We start from the raw sequence: 17279 nt of genomic DNA on the forward strand, positions 1-17279 counted from the left end.
ACTGTACCTTTTGAACTTCACACTCTGTAAAATTTTCCCCATTTAAAAAATACTTTTCAATTAAAAAAATAGGGTGGTGATATTTTAAACAATAGTTCCCAAATGCTGGTCTATAAATCAGTGAATGCCATGAAGAATAATTTATTAATCCACCATAAAATCATAAAAATAATAATGTGTCAATTTTCCATATTGTTGAATTTAATTTGAAGGACCATCCTTTATTCTCAATTAAGGACTTTTTATGGAGGTATTAGTAGTAGTAGTTGTCAATGTAATGTTTATTTATACAGTGGGAAAAATTAAAATTTGGCATTATTATATCAATTCCTCAAATTTAGAGTCTTGAAATTTGAAGTGTAGAATCACTAATTTAGACTTGGTTTTTGTTCTCATGTTGAAGAATCTGTTTTTACATATTATCTTGGAAGGCATTCCTCCTGTGTATTTCATGGTGTCGAGTAAGTGATGAATTATAGCTGAAGGCTTTTCCACATTCATTACATTCATAAGGTTTTTCTCCTGTGTGATGCCTCTGATGTTTTTTAAACGATGAATCATGCCTATAGGCTTTTCCACAGCGTTTGCATTCATATGCTTTCACTCCTGTATGAACAGTTTTATGGTTGCTAAGGTGTATCCTCTGCCTAAAGGCTTTCCCACATTCCTTACATTTGTAGGGTCTCTCCCCAGTATGGATCCTCTGGTGATGCGTTAGATATGCTCTATGACTAAAGGTTTTACAACATGCAGTACATGCATACGGCTTCTCCCCAGTGTGAATTCTTACATGTTCACTAAGATGTCTAATCTGTCTAAAGGTTTTCCCACATTCATTGCATGTAAAGGGTTTCTCTCCAGAATGAGTTCTCAAGTGTTGGATCAAGCTAATGTTCTGGCTGAAAGCTTTCTGACATTTATCACATACGTAGGGTTTCTCTCCAGTGTGAGTTCTGTGATGCTGATTAAGAGATGAACGATGTCTGAAGGCTTTGCCACATTCTTCACATTCAAAGGGTTTCTCACCAGTGTGGATTCTCTGGTGTGTATTAAGGGATGCACTTTGACTAAAGGCCCTTCCACATTCCTTACATCTGAAAGGTTTCTCACCAGTATGGATTCTCATGTGTTCAGTCAGGTGAATGGGTTGTTTAAAGACTTTTTCACATATATTACATTCATAGGTTTTTGTTCGTATGTAACTCATTGGATGATTAATCAAATTTGATTTGTATTTGTTTCTCTTTTTAGGCATGTCACATTTATGGTGCCTCTGTTCTATAACAATATTTGAACTCGTAATACTTCTGCCAAATTTGCTAGTTTCTTGGCCTCTCTTCTTATGGGTCCAGATGGTTTGTCTCATATCTCTTCCACAGCTATCCTGCTGCCTTTCTAACTCATAATCATATTTTGAGACTTCTCTCAATGTGGAATAAATGACATCATCTCTCATGAGCCTTTCCATCATCATGCTATGATATAACTGTTCCTGTACAATGTCGTTCTCTGCAGTTGACACACTGGTTTCTGTTTTACTTGTCAAGCCTGAAAGAAATGGAAAAAATACAAATAACATTCATTACACTTCAAAAAATCAGTTATTGTACCGGCTATGGAACAGAGATTTAGATAACAATCTTATATAAAGTACCTAAGATTTTGAGTATATTTAAATATAGCTATGCAGCCTGGTGATGTAATGGGAAATTAAGAAACAGTGAACAGGGTAAAGGTATGACTTTTTTTATACAGAGTGAAAATTCAAACACTTTAGTCCTTTTTCTTCCATTAAGACTAAATGGGCAACTTACAGAATGGGAGAAAATAATTTCAAATGATGCAACTGACAAGGGCTTAATCTCTAGAATATACAAACAACTTATACAACTCAACAGCAAAAAAGTCAACAACCCAATGGAAAAATGGGCAAAAGACCTGAATAGACATTTCTCCAAAGAAGATATACAGATGGCCAACAAGCACATGAAAAAATGCTCAACATCACTGATTATTAGAGAAATGCAAATCAAAACTACCATGAGATACCACCTCACACCAGTCAGAATGGCCATCATTAATAAGTCCACAAATAACAAATGCTGAAGGGGGTGTGGAGAAAAGGGAACCCTCCTGCACAGTTGGTGGGAATGTAAGCTGGTACAGCCACTATGGAGAACAGTATGGAGGTACCTTAGAAATCTATACATAGAACTACCATATGTTCCAGCAATCCCACTCTTGGGCATATATCCAGACAAAACTTTCCTTAAAAAAGACACATGCACCTGCATGTTTATTGCAGCTCTATTCACAATAGCCAAGACATGGAAACAACCCAAATGTCCATTAACAGATGACTGGATTAGGCAGATGTGGTATATATACACAGTAGAGTACTACTCAGCCATAAAAAAGAACAAAATAATGCCATTTGCAGCAACATGGATGGAACTAGAGACTCTCATACTGAGTGAAATAAGTCAGAAAGAGAAAGACAAGTACCATATGATATCACTTATATCTGGAATGTAATATAAGGCACAAATGAACCTTTCCACAGAAAAGAAAATCATGGACTTGGAGAATAGACTTGTGGTTGCCCAGGGGGAGGGGGAAGGAGTGGGAGGGATTGGAAGCTTGAGGTCAATGGATATAAACTATTGCTCTTGGAATTGATTAACAATGAGATCCTGCTGTGTAGCACTGAGAACTATGTCTAGACACTTACAACACAGCACGACAATGGGAGGAAAAATTATGTACACATTATGTGTAACTGGGTCCCCATGCTGTACAGTGGGGAAAAAAAAGTGTGTTGGGGGAAATAACAATAAAAAGATAAATTTAAAAAAAGACTAAATGATCATGTTTCGGGGCTAAGTCTTAATATGTCTTTTAAGTTGATAACTACTTTTGGAAAATATTCTCAGAAAAATAAAAAGATTTCCTTCTCCCTACTCCAATTCGTTCAGAAAATGAAGTTTAGGGAGTTCCATTCATGGCTCAGCAGTTGACAAACCCAACTAGGATCAAGAGGATGTAGTCCCAGCCCTGGCCTCGCTCAGTGGGTTAAGGATACGGCGTTACCATGAGCTGTGGTGTAGGTTGCAAACATGGCTGAGATCTGGAGTTGCTATGGCTGTGGCATAGGCCAGCAGCTGTAGCTCCGATTTGACCCCTAGCCTAGGAACTTTCATATGCCACAGGTGTGGCCCTAAAAAGCAAATAAATAAATAAATAAATAAAATAAAAGTTTTAACTAAGAGCATTCACAAGAATGTCAAGCTGTCTTTTTTTGAAATTTGTATTAATATTTATACATTATGCTGCTTTCTGTAGTTATTAATCAGTCCCTGGAAGTGTTATTAATACAGAAGAGACTTGGAAGAAACCCAGATGGCTATGTTGGTACTGTTGCTATATTCTAATGAAAATGTCCTTATCTTTTAAAATTCTGACTGGTCTTCTTACTTAATAATTTATTGCATCATTACTAATATTTCAACAGAGAGCTTTGTATTCCTGAAAAGATAATTTCTCGTAGGATTTTTTTTTTTTTCTTTTTAGGGCTGTACTTGCGGCATACAGAAGTTCCCAGGCTAGACTACACCACAGCGATAAGGTATCTGAGCCATGTCTGTGACCTACACCACAGCTCACAGAAATGTCACATCCTTAACCCACTGAGCGAGGCCAGTGATCGAACTCGCATCCTCATGGATACTAGCTGGTTCGTAACCCACGGAGCCATAATGGGAACTCTCTCTTGTAGGATTTTTGATTAACACAGAAGGATCATTAGTACTTCTGAATCCTAAATTCTAAACGAATGCAGGCAATTATAAAGTGTTCTGCAGGCCCCTGATTCTGGTCCTGACTAGGAGAGGAAGAAGAGAAGAAGATAGGTAAAGAGAGAACAGGCCATCTGTGACACCTCCTCAATTCAGTGTCCCAGCTGAAGCAGGCCCAGGCTAGGGGAGGAGAGATTTAACTTTGAAGGTGGAAGTTTTATTGCACCAAACTAAACATTTCACTAAAATCAGACTTTTCTTGTTATTTAAAGGGACAGGACATCTCAAACACCTCTTTGAGATTTCATCCAGAGGCAGGCAAAGAACATTCATGGTAGCTTTTATAATTATTATTATTTTGGCCACACTCGTGGCATGAGAATGTTCCTAGGCCAGGGATCAAACCTGCCACAGCTGTAACCAGAGTCACAGCAGTGACAATGCTGGATCCTTAACCTGCTGAGCCAGTAGGGAACTCTCATGGTAGCTTTTTGTTGTTATTTTCATTATTATAAGCTGAAAAAGAGAAAGCCCAGGGGAATGCACAAATAATTGGAATTAAAAACAGAGTGAAACAAGACGGCTGGCCAGAAGATCAAAACCAATTATACTATTACACACTAGCAACAAAGACAAAACATAATTGAAAAAATGTATACCATCTACAAAAGCAACAAAATATAAGTTCTTCAGGATGAATCTGACAAGGATGTGCAACATGTACAAGACTTCATGAGGAGAAATCCTGAAACTTTTATTTTAAAAAATTAGGAAATATCAATAAGTGGAGCAATATATCATATTCCTAGTCAGTAGGCCTCAGCACTGTAACATTAATTCCTCCTCAAATTGATCTATAAATTCAATTCTGTTCCAATCAAAATAACCACCAGAGTATTTGTGTGTGTGCAATTTGATGCACTCATTACGTAATTTATATGGCAAAGCAAGGGGCTAACAAGAGCCAGGGTAATTTTGAAGAACAGGATATTAAGTCTCACTATGAAATAGAGTAATTATGATAGCCTGGCATTAGAGTTGGGACATAAAACAGAAAATTGAAACAGAATAGAGAGAGCCCAGAAAGAGACCCAAGAACATGAGGAAACTTGGCGGGTGACAGAGTGGCATCAACTATTTAATAAATGCTTCCTAGACTGATTGTCCATGTAGAAGAAGTTAAATTAGATCCTCACCTCACAGTACTTATAAAATAAATTCAGATTTAAACCTACACATGAAAAGCAAAATTTTAAAAATATAAAATAAGAGTTCCCATTGTGGCTCGGCAGGTTAAGAATGCAACTAGTATCTTTGAGGATGCAGGTTCAATCCCTGGCCTCGCTCTTGGGTTAAGATCCAGTGTTGCTGTGGCTATGGTGTAGGCTGACAGCTGCGGCTCCAATTCGGACCCTAGCCTGGGAACTTCCACATTCCACAGGTGTGATCCTAAAAAGAAAAAGTATATTTTTTTCTCTAAATTAGTAAGGGAAAATTATAATAGAAAAATTGGCAAAGGATATAAACAGGTAATTTACAGAAAAGAAATCCTGGATGGATGGTCAATATATGAAAAATATACTCCCTCTTATTAGGAATCAGGAAAATGAAAAAAAAAAAAAAAAAAACCAACAACAAGGTACCATGTTCACTCACTAAATTTATAAAAATGTGAAAGTTTGACTATGCCAAGTGTTCACAAAGATGTTGAGTTTTGGAAACTTTCAAAACCTGCTGATCAGTACAATTTGCTTTGAAGGTCAATTTGGAAATACCTGCCAAAACAGAGGTGCACCTGCCCCGTGACCCAACAAATCTGCTTATATGAAGTATCTCAGAGAAACACTTGGTTATGTACATGACAGGACATGCACAGAAAGATTTACTGCAGCATCTCTGTAACCCCTAAATTTGGAAATAGTATAAATGTCTATCAACAGGAAAATGTATAAAGTGTGGTTTATTAATTCAATGGAAATGAATGAACTAAAATGATATGGATAAACATCAACAATTTAAAAAACATTTTTTAAATTTTTTATTGAAGTTAGGTGATTTACAAAGTTGTGTTAGTTTCAGATGTACAGCAAAGTGATTCAGTTACACACTATTTTTCAGATTCTTTTCCCATATGTTGAGTCCCCTGTGCTATACAGGAGGTGCTTGTTGATTAGTATCGACAGTGCTGAGTGAGAAAAGCAAGTGGGAGAAGTACATATACCATTTATTTAAAGAGTAAGAACATGTAAAACAACATTATATATTGTTTGGGGATACACACATGCAGTAAAAAGTAAGAAGATACATACTGAACTGAAACTGTATAAACTCAGAAGGGCTGCTTATTTCAAAAGGTGGAAGGGAAAGAGTGGAGCTTCAACTCTGTCGTATTTCTTAATCTAGGTGGAGGTTACATAGGAATTTATTATAATGTTCTCTATGCCTTTCTGACTGTCTAAAATATTTCATAATAAAAGCAAAGTTTAGAAGATTGTTAAAGACCATTAGATTTGATAAGAAGGAATCCTGTGGTAATTTCTCTTGGGGATTTTCCATAAAGTAGCTGTTACAGTGCTTGTTTTGGCAGCACATATGCTAAAACTGGATGATATGCAAGGATGACATGCAAATTTGTGAAGCGTTCCATATTTTTTTTTAATGATTACCAAAGGAGAAAGAGGGAGGGAGAGATAAATTAGGAGTTTGGGATTAACATATACAAACTATTATATATAAAATATATAACCAACACAGAGCTACTATACAGCCAAGGGAATTACACTCAATGTTTTGTAATTACTTATAAAGGAAAAGAATCACTTCGCTGTACACCTGAAACTAACACAACATTGTAAATCAACTATACTTACTATTTTTTTTTCTTTTTAGGGCCACGTTCACAGCATATGGAAGTTCCTAGGCTAGGTGCTGAATTGGAGCTGCAGCTTCCAGCCTACACCACAGCTCACAGCAACACTGGATCCTTAACTCACTGAGCGAGGCCAGGGATCGAACCCGCATCCTCATGGATACCAGTCGGATTCGTTACTGCTAAGCCACAACGGGAACACCCTATACTTCAATTTTTTTAAAAGAGTCGTTGTTACAATAAACTAAGATTTTTTTTAAAAAAAGAGTAGTTGTTACAATAAACTAAGACACTTAAGTTAAAAGAAAGTGAAAATCAAAGCTAGGAGTGTAAAATGGAAGTTGGAGGAGTTCCCGTCGTGGCACAGCAGAAACGAATCTGACTAGAAACCACGAGGTTTGCGGGTTCAATCCCTGGCCTCACTCAGTGGGTTAAGGATCTGGCATTGCCGTGAGCTGTGGTGTAGGTTGCAGACGTGGCTCGGATCCCGCGTTGCTGTGGCTCTGGCGTAGGCCACTCCCAGCCTGGGAACCTCCATATGCTGCGGGTGCAGCCCTAAAAAGACAAAAAAATAAAATAAAATGGAAGTTGATGAACGTCAAGATACTGAAGAAAGGGAGAATCAAGTTTAACTTTAAGGAGGAGAAGCCTTCTCCTCCCTCTGAACCCCAGAAAGACCTTTACCAGGTCAGGTAAAGGAAAGGGGTGGCAAAGGGAGGGGGACGCGGGTTCAGAGCATGCCCTTCCACTGATGGCAGCCTTCCTCACAGCCTGGGAAGACACTGGACACTCTGGCTGACATATTAAAAGGTACCCTTTGGGAGTTCCCATTGTGGCTCAGTGGTTAACGAATCCGACTAGGAACCATGAGGTTGCGGGTTCGATCTCTGGCATTGCTCAGTGGGTTAAGGATCCGGCGTTGCTGTGAGCTGTGGTGTAGGTTGCAGATTCGGTTCGGATCTGGCGTTGCCGTGGCTCTGGCTTAGGCTAGCGGCTATAGCTCCGACTGGACCCCTAGCCTGGGAACCTCCATATGCCGCGGGAACGGCCCAAGAAATGGCAAAAAGACAAAAAATAAAATAAAAGGTACCCTCTGCCTTGGTCTCACCTGAACTGGGATCTCCTGGGCCTTCTTTCTCTGTCATCCATGGTTCCTCTCCTTTCTCCAACTGGGAAATCACACTAGGTTTAGAAAGCTGATACCTTGCTATGGAATGAGAAAAAAGGGTATGAACACTTAGGCTGAGGTCTAAGAACCACCCCGGGAATGCAGTTCCAGCCCTCTGGTGTTTAGAGTCTCCATAAACATAAAAGGGGACCACAGTCTGTCTTTCTTTTCTTGCTCTGCAAAGCCAAAGTGTTACCCCAGGAAGGAGATTCAGATACACTCTGACCTGACTTTCAAAGGAATGAGACATCTATCTCCAAGACAGAACCCAAGCCCAGACCCCAGGAATCCACAACATTTAATCATTTAGGAATAGGGGAGTTCCCATCGTGGCTCAGTGGTTAACGAATCTGACTAGCATCCATGAGGACGCAGGTTCAATCCCTGGCCTTGCTCAGTAGGTTAAGGATCTGGCGTTGCCATGAGCTGTGATGTAGGTCGCAGATGTGGCTCGGACCCTGTGTTGCTTTGGCTGTGGCACAGGCCAGCAGCTACAGCTCTGATTGGACCTCTAGTCTGGGAACCTCCATATGCCACAAGTGCGGCCCTAAAAAGCAAAATAATAATATTATTATTATTATTTAGGAATAATGACTCTGTAACGGGAAGCTTTCTGGCTGTATGGGGAGCCCGTCCTTACCCACGGAGACCAGGTTCCCATAGTTCTCCAGCATCACCTCCCGGTACAGGTGCCGGTGAGCAGGGGCCAGCTGCCCCCACTCCTCCTGGGTGAAGTCCACGGATACATCCCTGAAGGTCAACTGCTCCTAGAACACCACACACGTTCCTTTTAGTCAGAGGCCACCTCCATCAGGGTCCGAGGTGTTCTGACCATATTCTAAGTTCAGAGAAACTCCAAGCCAGTTTTACTGGGCGCCTCCTCTGGATCTGTTTGGCAGTTCTCTGGAAATTACTATACATAATTAAATCTATAGAAGGACGGATGGTCATACATGTCTCAGGAAAAAAAATTAAGCGGGATGAGGGGACAGAGAGGGCCACAGAGCAGGTGGGAGGATCCTTCACGTAAGGTGGTTGGGAAACGCCTCCCCAAAGGGGGATTTCTGATCAGAGACATGCACTGAGTGAGGAAGAGCCACGTGGAGATCTGAGGGACAAAGGACCTGAGGTGAGAGGGTCCTTGGCCTGTCTGAGGACGAGGAGAGAGGCCAGCGTGACTGGGGGTGGGCTGGTGAACGGAGAGTGGAAGGAGGTGAGATCGGGGGCTCGGGGAGGGGAGCGAGAGGCTTTTCTGTGGAGCTGAAATTCTGGGGCTCTGCTGGAGTTTAACGTCAGATGAACAAAACTGCCTGCTACTGGGGTCTGACGCCAACACTGAAGAGGTAAAAAGGTGGTGGCAGTGGTGGCACGGGGCATTGGTAGTTGGGTTAATCAGAAGTGAAGTCAATCAAATTAAAGGGTATCTCAGTCAGAGCTCAGTCATACCTCTAGGAAAAATTGGAATAATCAGGCCCTCACCTTAACCACCAGTCAGCGGTAAGGGCTTAGTTTTCTGGAAATAAATACAACAGACAAAACAAATGGACCCTACCTATCTATCTATCTCATATACACATAGGTTTTGCTTTTTGTTTTCTTCTTCTGATGGCTGCACCTGGGGCATGTGGAAGTTCCCGGGCCAGGGGTCAAACAGAAGCTGCAGCTGCAGCCACAGCCATGCAGGATCTGAGCTGCATCTGCGACCTACATCACATGCCGCACTCACGGTATGTGGAAGTTTCTGGGCCAGGGATGAAACTCACGCCACAACAGTGACCCTAGCCACTGCAGTGACAATGCTGGATCTTTTACCTGCTGCACCACAAGAGAACTCCAAGGTCACACTTTAAATATAAAAATCCAGATAGGTTAAAAGTCAACCAATCAAAAAAGCTATACCAGGCAAACAATAACTCAAAACACTTGAGGAGCTACATTAAATCAGATAGAGTGGGCTTAGGAAAAAGAATATTATGAGGCATAAAAGAAGAGACACTTCATAAATAAAGCAGAGTTTTAACAGATATAAAGGGAGATATAGATGAAAGCACAGTAATCAGAGAGTTAAACACTCCTCTCAGTAAATGATAGAACAAGTAGACAAAAATTCAGCCAGGATATAGATCTGAACAACCTACAAACCAACTTAACCTAACTGACATGTACTGAGCACCGTATCTAACAAACGCAGCACGTACATTCTTTTTTAAAGTAAACTATTTTGCGATTATAGATTTATTACATAAAAATTTTTATTATATATTTACATGCAATTGTAGGAAACAATGCAGAGACCCCGTGCATGCTCTCCTGGGGGAAAAACTGAGTTCTGACTGGTAAGGGGCACAAGGGGACATTCTGAGATGGTGGAAACGTTCTTCCGCCTTGATCTGGTTACAGGGTATATACATACGTCAAAATAGAACTACATATCCAGACAAAACAATTCAAAACATACACGCATCCCTATGTTCAAAGCAGCACTATTCACAATAGCCAAGGCATGGAAACAGCCTAGATATCCACTGACAGAGGAATGGATTAAGAAGATGTGGTACACATGCACAATGGAATACTACTCAGTGATAAAAAAGAATGAACTAATGCCACGTGTAGCAACATGGATACAAACAGAGATTCTCATATTAAGTGAAATAAGTCAGAAAGAGAAAGACAAATGCTATACGATATCACTGATATGTGGAATCTAAAACATGGCACAAATAAACCTATCTATAGAACAGAAAGAGACTCCCACATGGGGAACAGAGTTGTGCCTGCCAAGGGGGACGGGGAGGGAGTGGGATGGACTGGGAGTTTGGGGCCAGATGCAAACGATTACATTTAGAATAGATAAACAATGAAGTGCTACTGTGTAGCACAGGGAACTATATCCAAGCTCCTGTGATAGACCATGACGGAGGATAAAATGAGAAAAAGAATATATATAATACATATATGATAAGGTCACTTTGGTATACAGCAGAAATTAACACAAAATTGTAAGTCAATTATACTTTGAAAAAAATTTTTAAATAGAACTAAAAACTTTCTTAATTACATTTTCCTATATGTAAATTATACATCAATTTTAAGAAATTTAGTCTTTTCCCAGTGCTAAGAATCCCATCAGTTTCTGATAAATGTCAGGAGGTAAAAATTCCAAGTAAGTGGAATGTAGAGATAAGATAGCACTTCAAATAGTCAGACTATTATTACTTTTTCCATATTACTGGGAATAACCCTGGAATGCATGTCGATCCTGAAAGGTGTTAGCATCTGAGTTAGTGAGGAAACTGGAATTGTAACCAGCTGAAAAAAAAAAAAAATCACAGAGTGGGAGTTCCCATTGTGGTGCGGTGGAAATGAATCTGACTAGTACCCATGAGGATGAGGGTTCGACCCCTGGCCTCGCTCCGTGGGTTAAGGATTCGGCCTTGCCATAAGCTGTGGTGTAGGCCACAGCAGCTGGAATCCCATGTTGCTGTGGCTGTGGCGTAGGCCAGCAGCTGCAGCTCTGATTTGAGCCCTTAGCCTGGGAACTTCCATATGTTGCGGGTGTGGCCCTAAAAAGAAAAAAAAAAAATCGTGGAACAAGTAAATACCAGAGATAAGTTCAAATCCTGTGCCATCTGACGTCAGAACTCAAGTTCTCCTCACTTAAAACTCTCTCAGCATCTCCTTTTAACAATCTTCCTTTCCTGTTTGTTTATGGCTGCCCTTCTGCTTCACCTGTGCTCCTTCCAGGTGGGGAGGACACCACTTTCACCGCCCCTTGTTAACCACCCAGCCTGTCTAACCCGTGTGCGCCGTGGCCTGACCACTCCTCTTGAGCTCACTGCTCCTTTGGCTGCCGTCTGACCTCTGCTTCTGATACTATTCTAAGGGCCTCCTCATAAAGAACATTAGAACCTTCTTCTCACAAGGTTTGTTTTTGAGTATAAAAACTGTTGTAGTGCAGCAGAAATTAATCCGACTAGGAACTATAAGGTTGTGGGTTCGACCCCTGGCCTCGCTCGGTGGTTAAGGATCTGGTGTTGCTGTAAGCTGTGGTGTAGGTCGCAGACATGGCTCAGATCTGATGTTGCTGTAGCTGTGGTGGAGGCTGGTAGCTGCAGCTCTGATTTGACCCCTTGCCTGGGAATCTCCATATGCCCCAGGTGCAGCCCTGAAAAGCGAAAAACAAAAAACAAAAAACAAAAAACCTCACAAAAATTGAGGTTTTATCTCGATCCCAATGGCATCAGTTGGCTTTTAGAGGCCAGAATGACACCACTCAGTCTGCTTTCTCTACAGAAATTTGCACCATGTTAATCTAGGCTTTGGTTAGAAACAAATGCTTTTTATGAGTAGGGAAACTACCACCACTTCCACCCAGTTTTCTGTACAAGACTGACTTGCACGGAGCTCCCTGGGTTGAATCTGCTGGCCTGAACACACCCCAACTTAAAATGATAGCAAGCTATCATTTTAAAAACCAAGAAGCAGGTTAAGAAAGTGACAGAAAACTCCAACCCACCTGGGGTTCTGCTGTCGGGTCCCTGGGAGTGACTTCAACCTTTAAACTTTTTCCCTGGGTCTCGTTAGCATCCTGAGACAGCAGAGCTAAGGAAGGAAAAGAGCCAGAAAGTTTGCATCGTCCCCCCAATAGAAATACTGCCTGCAGACCTGCTGAATATGGCCCCCTCTCAGTACCATCACAAAGTGGGACATTTAGAGCAGCTCAGGAGCAGACTGGAGGCTCCTCAATGCCAAGGGTGTATGGCGCACTGCTCTGGACATTCATGCTTCCCAACAGCCAATGTTGGTCCCAGAGCACAAACCTAGGAGTTCCCCTTGTGGCTCTGGCTCAGCATGTTAAGAACCCAACATAGTCTCCGAGAGGATTAAGGAGACTTGCTCAGTCGGTTAAGGACCAGGTGTTGCCACGAGCTGCATCGTAGGTCACAAATGTGGCTTGGATCTGGTGTTGCCATGGCTTTGGCACAGGCGGGGCCGGCAGCTACAGCTCAGATTTGACCCCTAGCCTGGGAATTTCCATATGCTGTAGGGGCAGCCATAAAAAGAAAACAAAAACCAAACAAACAAAAACAAAAGCAAAAGCACAGATCTACCAGGCCACTCCTTTGTCCAAAGGTTCCTGACAAGAAAGAAAAATATAAACACTTCCCTCGGACTTCAAAGCACTCTAAAATCCTCCCGAGGCATAAACCTCCACAGCGCAAGTTCCCTCTAACCACCATCCTTCATCCGTGGGACTCACGCACGGACCACATTCTTTTTTTTTTGTCTTTTTAGGGCCACACCTGCAGCACAGGGAGGTTCCCAAGCTAGGGGTCGAATCGGAGCTGCAGCCACTGGCCTACACCAGAGCCACAGCAACACCAGATCCGATCCGTGTCTGCGACCTACACCACAGCTCATGGCAACGCTGGATCCTTAACCCACTGAGCGAGGCCAGGGATTGAACCTGCAACCTCATGGTTCTTAGCTGGATTCATTAACCACGGAGCCACAATGGGAACTCCTGGACCACATTCTTGCGCCTCAGTTAGGCTCGAATAGTTTCCATTCTCTGAACCACTCTTCCAGGTACCACTTTGTCTCTTCCCCAATTCTTCTATGACAAGCTTAGACATTTTCTAAGGCCCAATTCAATTCTACCTGCTTCGTGAAAAGCTCTCTGATAAGCACAGTGAGAAGAGCGTGTATACCATAGGATATTCTGCGGCTACTTTCAGTTCTTTCGCTCTGGATATGTGGCTATCTCCATCAGTTAATTATTAGCAGTAGAGGAGTTTCCTGGTGGCCTAGTGGGTTAAAGGATCCAGCATTGTCACTGCTGTGGCTTGGGTCACTGCTGTCTTGGGGGTTCCATCCCCAGCCAGGGAATTTTTGTATACTGCAGGTGCAGCCACAAAAAAAAAAAAAAAAAAAAAAATCGCAGCAGAGATCATTATTCATTTTTCCATCTGTCAAGATGCTTAGCAAAGTCCCTGCCTGACAGAACTAGAATACAATAAACAGAGGCTGAATCTGAAATGTTAAAGGTGTGAACTAAGAGACCGTTTGAGACATGGGATTTCCTCTGCCTCTGCCCTTCCATCTGTCCCGAACCAACCACTACATAATGTATATGCTTGGACATATTTCCCACTGAATGCACATAGTCCAAGGTAAAATTAGAGTAACCAAGCATGTCAGGCCTTCCTCTTGGCAGAAGATAAAAAGAAAGAAAAATATATTTCTTGGGGGCTAACATGACTGAAACATGTGAAGGAAAACCACTGGAGGACTTAAGGGGGTCGAATCCTCTGACCCCGAAGTCTATGAATCCCACTTGGGAGCCGCCGGGGGAATATCCCCCAATTCTGTCTTCCTGTCGAGTGTTTATCTGAGAACAGGAGATGGGAGTAGCATGGAACACATGCCTCAAGGATCCAGTGCTGAGAGCCCAACTTTCTTTTTTTTTTTTTTTTTTTGCCTTTTAAGGGCCGCACCTGCAGCATATGGAAGTTCCCAGGCTAGGGGTGGAATGGGAGCTACAGCTGCTGGCCTGCGCCACAGCCACAGCCACACGGAATCCGGGGGCCATGTCTGCGACCCACACCACAGCTCAGAGCAACGCCTGATCCTGGATGCACTGAGCGAGGCCTGGGATCAAACCCGCATCCTCGGGGATGTTAGTTAGATTCATTTCCACTGTGCCACAACGGGAACTCCCCCAGCACTTTCTCTCATCGCTGTCCCCTTCCCCAAGCCACAGAAAGAGCCCCAAGGACCTGCTTCCCTCCAGTTTTCTACCCAAGAGACCACCCCCACCAGGTACCTGTCTTTTCACATGCAAACCGAACTCCTCCTCCTCCCCCCTCCCTCCATCTGCCTCGCCTCACCTTCTCCTTCCAACATCTTAGTCACGTCCTCCCACAGGGGCGCCCCCTCTGTGGCCTTCTCTGGGTGGCACAGCTTTACCCAGGTGCTGGCTTCAGCGGGCAGGGTGATCAGGAGCTGCTGCAGCATGATGATGCCACCCTGACTGGCCTTGTCCGCTTCTGGCGAGGAAACTGCCAGAGCCTCTACTGAGATGCCTCAGTGCCTTCCTCCTCTGATCACAATCGCCTGCCCTCAGGACTTTGTGTCCCCGCTGCACCAGAACCTGGGGGCTCCGAGAGGCTGAAGTGGCTTTAGCAACTCTGAAAATCTGACTCTTCTCCTAAATTAAGTTCTGCTTCCTTGGCAGACAGCCGGATGAGCAGGTCTGAGTATATGCCTCTTCATACTCTTCTAGAAGACTGAAAGGCAGGAGAGGAGGGATCCAGAAAACCGATCATAGAGCTAGAACTCCAGAACTTGCAAGAATATACTTAAAACTGCAAAAGATCCAAAAACGAAGAGTTGGCATCAGTGTGGGAATAAGAATAATCAGCTTTGGGTGTGGCTCTAGTTTCCAGTTCCACACACACCTTCGCAGCCTGTGACACACAAACACCAAAGATACACGGCACAGACCCTGCCTCGACTTCTCTGCTTGTAAGCTGCATGCATCTTCTGGCTGGATACAGACCTGGGAGGTGAGAGAGAGAATGCTTAGAAATTACGCAGCCTGGGTTAGAATCCTGACACTTGCACTTAAAAGCTCTAAGACATGTCAACTCTCTGAGCTTCATTTCATCATCTAGAAAATGGGGATGATAAGTGTACTTCCCAGGGTTGTAACAATGCTGAGAATACAGGATCTTTACAGACGTTATTATAAACTGTCTGCTTCAATGCTCCAATCATAGTATTACATTACCTTTTAAAGTTATTTTTTAAAACAATTACAGATCTGAATGTAAAGTTCAAGTATCTTAACTGAAGGAATCACATAACTGTGTTTTCATGTGGGCAAAAAGCACTGTCAGACACATCACCACCCACGTGCATGCCCGGCAGCCCGGCAGGTCCTTTAATCTCTCTGTTAAGATGCATCCTGGTTTCAGAAATGCTAAAACTGGGGGAGCAGAGTATGTCTTCAAATAGAGGAGATATCAGACTTTGAGTGTAATGAGGACTATTGCAGAACTGTTTGTAACAGGAAAATATGGAAAACACCCAAATCCATCCTTTCTTCTAACCCCCTGAGAGCTGAGCAGGTGGCTCCACGGCGTTCTTGGGTCCACTGTACCTGGGTACCACTGTGCCCCGGCCCCACAAACAGCCCTAGTCCTGGCTCCGTGGTAAGGGAGCCGGCCTCACTTCTTGTTTGTGGGTCGGGATATTTTGCTTCTTTTTGTTTTCAGCTGTGACTGATGCAGAGAAAGGAGCTGCATCCTTTGGACAGGAACATGTGGAGAGTATCCTGCCCCTGATTATACAAAAAGTAAAATGCCTGGTTACCAAAGCGAGGAAACGTTCGCGTCTTACTTATGAAATGGTGAAAAACAGAGAAGCTTCACTCTGAGGACGCTTCACTCTTCTCGCTGTTCCCAGGCATGCCTCCCTCGGACTGCCAGACTGCAGACACAGACAGCGTAGCTTCCTACTCACCAGACCGGCCTTGGATGCTGTTAGGACCAGAAATGGGGGCGTGAGAGCGCCTGTCCTTGAGGCTTTCAGCTCCAGAGGTGTCTCTTTCAAGAAGGACAGGGGGTATCAGATTTTGTTCATTCCCCCCTTTTACAGACAGACCACAACCCCACTCAACACAACGATTCTTCAAAACACGCCCAACGTCCAGGCAGGTTTCCTTCGCAAGTCCAGAGGACCGTCAGCCTCTGGACTGGACCGGAGATCTTTTCCAAATTCCCGAGAGGCTGCCTAGGGCTGGTGCTGCGGCACCAGATCAACCCCAGCCCTCCCAGGCGTCCTTTCCCAGTCCCCAGGAGCGGAGCTATGAGGACCGCAGTGCGAGGGGTGCCCTGAACCGCCCTCTCGCAGATCCGAGGAAGGATACAGCTCGCCGGCTGCTGCTTTGATGCCGGCCCCACGGCAGCGCCCAGTCCACTGGCGTCCCGCCTCCTGGGCCGAAGCCCGAGGGCCCTGGCGCCTTCGCCCCCCCGCGACGCGCCCTCGCCGGGGGCCGCGCCACGGGTCGGCCTTGCCAGCCCTCGCCGGCCCGGGGATACGGAGGCCCCCAGCCGCCGCCGCGGCGCCGCCGCCTCCGCCTCCAGCACCAGCGCCCAGGGCGCCTTCCGGCGGACTCCGCACGCTCGGCCCCGGCTCCGCCCAGGGCTCCGCCCACGGGGCGTGGCCCAGGGCCCCGCCCTCTCCAGGGAGGCGGGCTCTCCCGAAAACCCGGAGTCCGGAACACAGACTGCGCGGAGCGCGCCCAGGTACCCGCCGCCGCGCCCGCCTCCGCATCCCCCAACCCGGGCTGCCATACTCCCTTACTGCGACCAAGGGACGAACCGCCTGCGTTACCTGAAAGGGGTCCTAAGAGACACGTGGCCCGCCCAGCTCTTCCGGT

At 44.1% G+C, this 17279-nt stretch overlaps 1 protein-coding gene across 4 annotated transcripts; it reads right to left on the minus strand.

Moving 5' to 3' along the window:
• Positions 1-125: 125 nt before the first annotated feature.
• LOC146403053 (zinc finger protein 69 homolog) lies at positions 126-17016 on the minus strand. Of its 4 annotated transcripts, none has more exons than XM_005665524.4 (7): positions 16361-17016; positions 15295-15395; positions 14725-15201; positions 12351-12436; positions 8472-8598; positions 7772-7870; positions 126-1548 (listed from the first exon to the last, which is right to left on the minus strand). In XM_005665524.4, exons 3-7 carry the CDS (start codon positions 14849-14851, stop codon positions 413-415), a joined length of 1575 nt encoding a protein of 524 aa, XP_005665581.1. In that variant the 5' UTR covers positions 14852-15201; positions 15295-15395; positions 16361-17016; the 3' UTR covers positions 126-412. The 4 variants fall into 4 exon arrangements, with proteins under 4 accessions (XP_005665581.1, XP_013832839.1, XP_084821781.1 ...); XM_013977385.3 differs by having other exon boundaries at positions 16238-17016; XM_084965655.1 differs by lacking the exons at positions 8472-8598; positions 14725-15201; positions 15295-15395; positions 16361-17016.
• Positions 17017-17279: the final 263 nt, after the last annotated feature.

Source organism: Sus scrofa, chromosome 6 (genome assembly GCF_054392235.1).
Source record: "Sus scrofa isolate SSC_HxYL_T2T_F1_AM1 chromosome 6, Sscrofa_HxYL_maternal_Yorkshire_Landrace_v2.0, whole genome shotgun sequence".
In the NCBI taxonomy this organism is placed as follows: Eukaryota; Metazoa; Chordata; class Mammalia; order Artiodactyla; family Suidae; genus Sus; species Sus scrofa.

Bases quoted from the DNA above. Each gene is read 5' to 3' on its own strand.
- LOC146403053 (XM_005665524.4), bottom strand. From the start codon at position 14,851: ATGCTGCAGCAGCTCCTGATCACCCTGCCCGCTGAAGCCAGCACCTGG. The intron at 7,871-8,471 runs GTAAGGACGGGC...CTCATTCCATAG, and splicing joins TGGGAACCTGGTCTCCGTGG to CAAGGTATCAGCTTTCTAAA. The intron at 1,549-7,771 runs GTGAGACCAAGG...CATTTCTTTCAG, and splicing joins CCCAGGAGATCCCAGTTCAG to GCTTGACAAGTAAAACAGAA.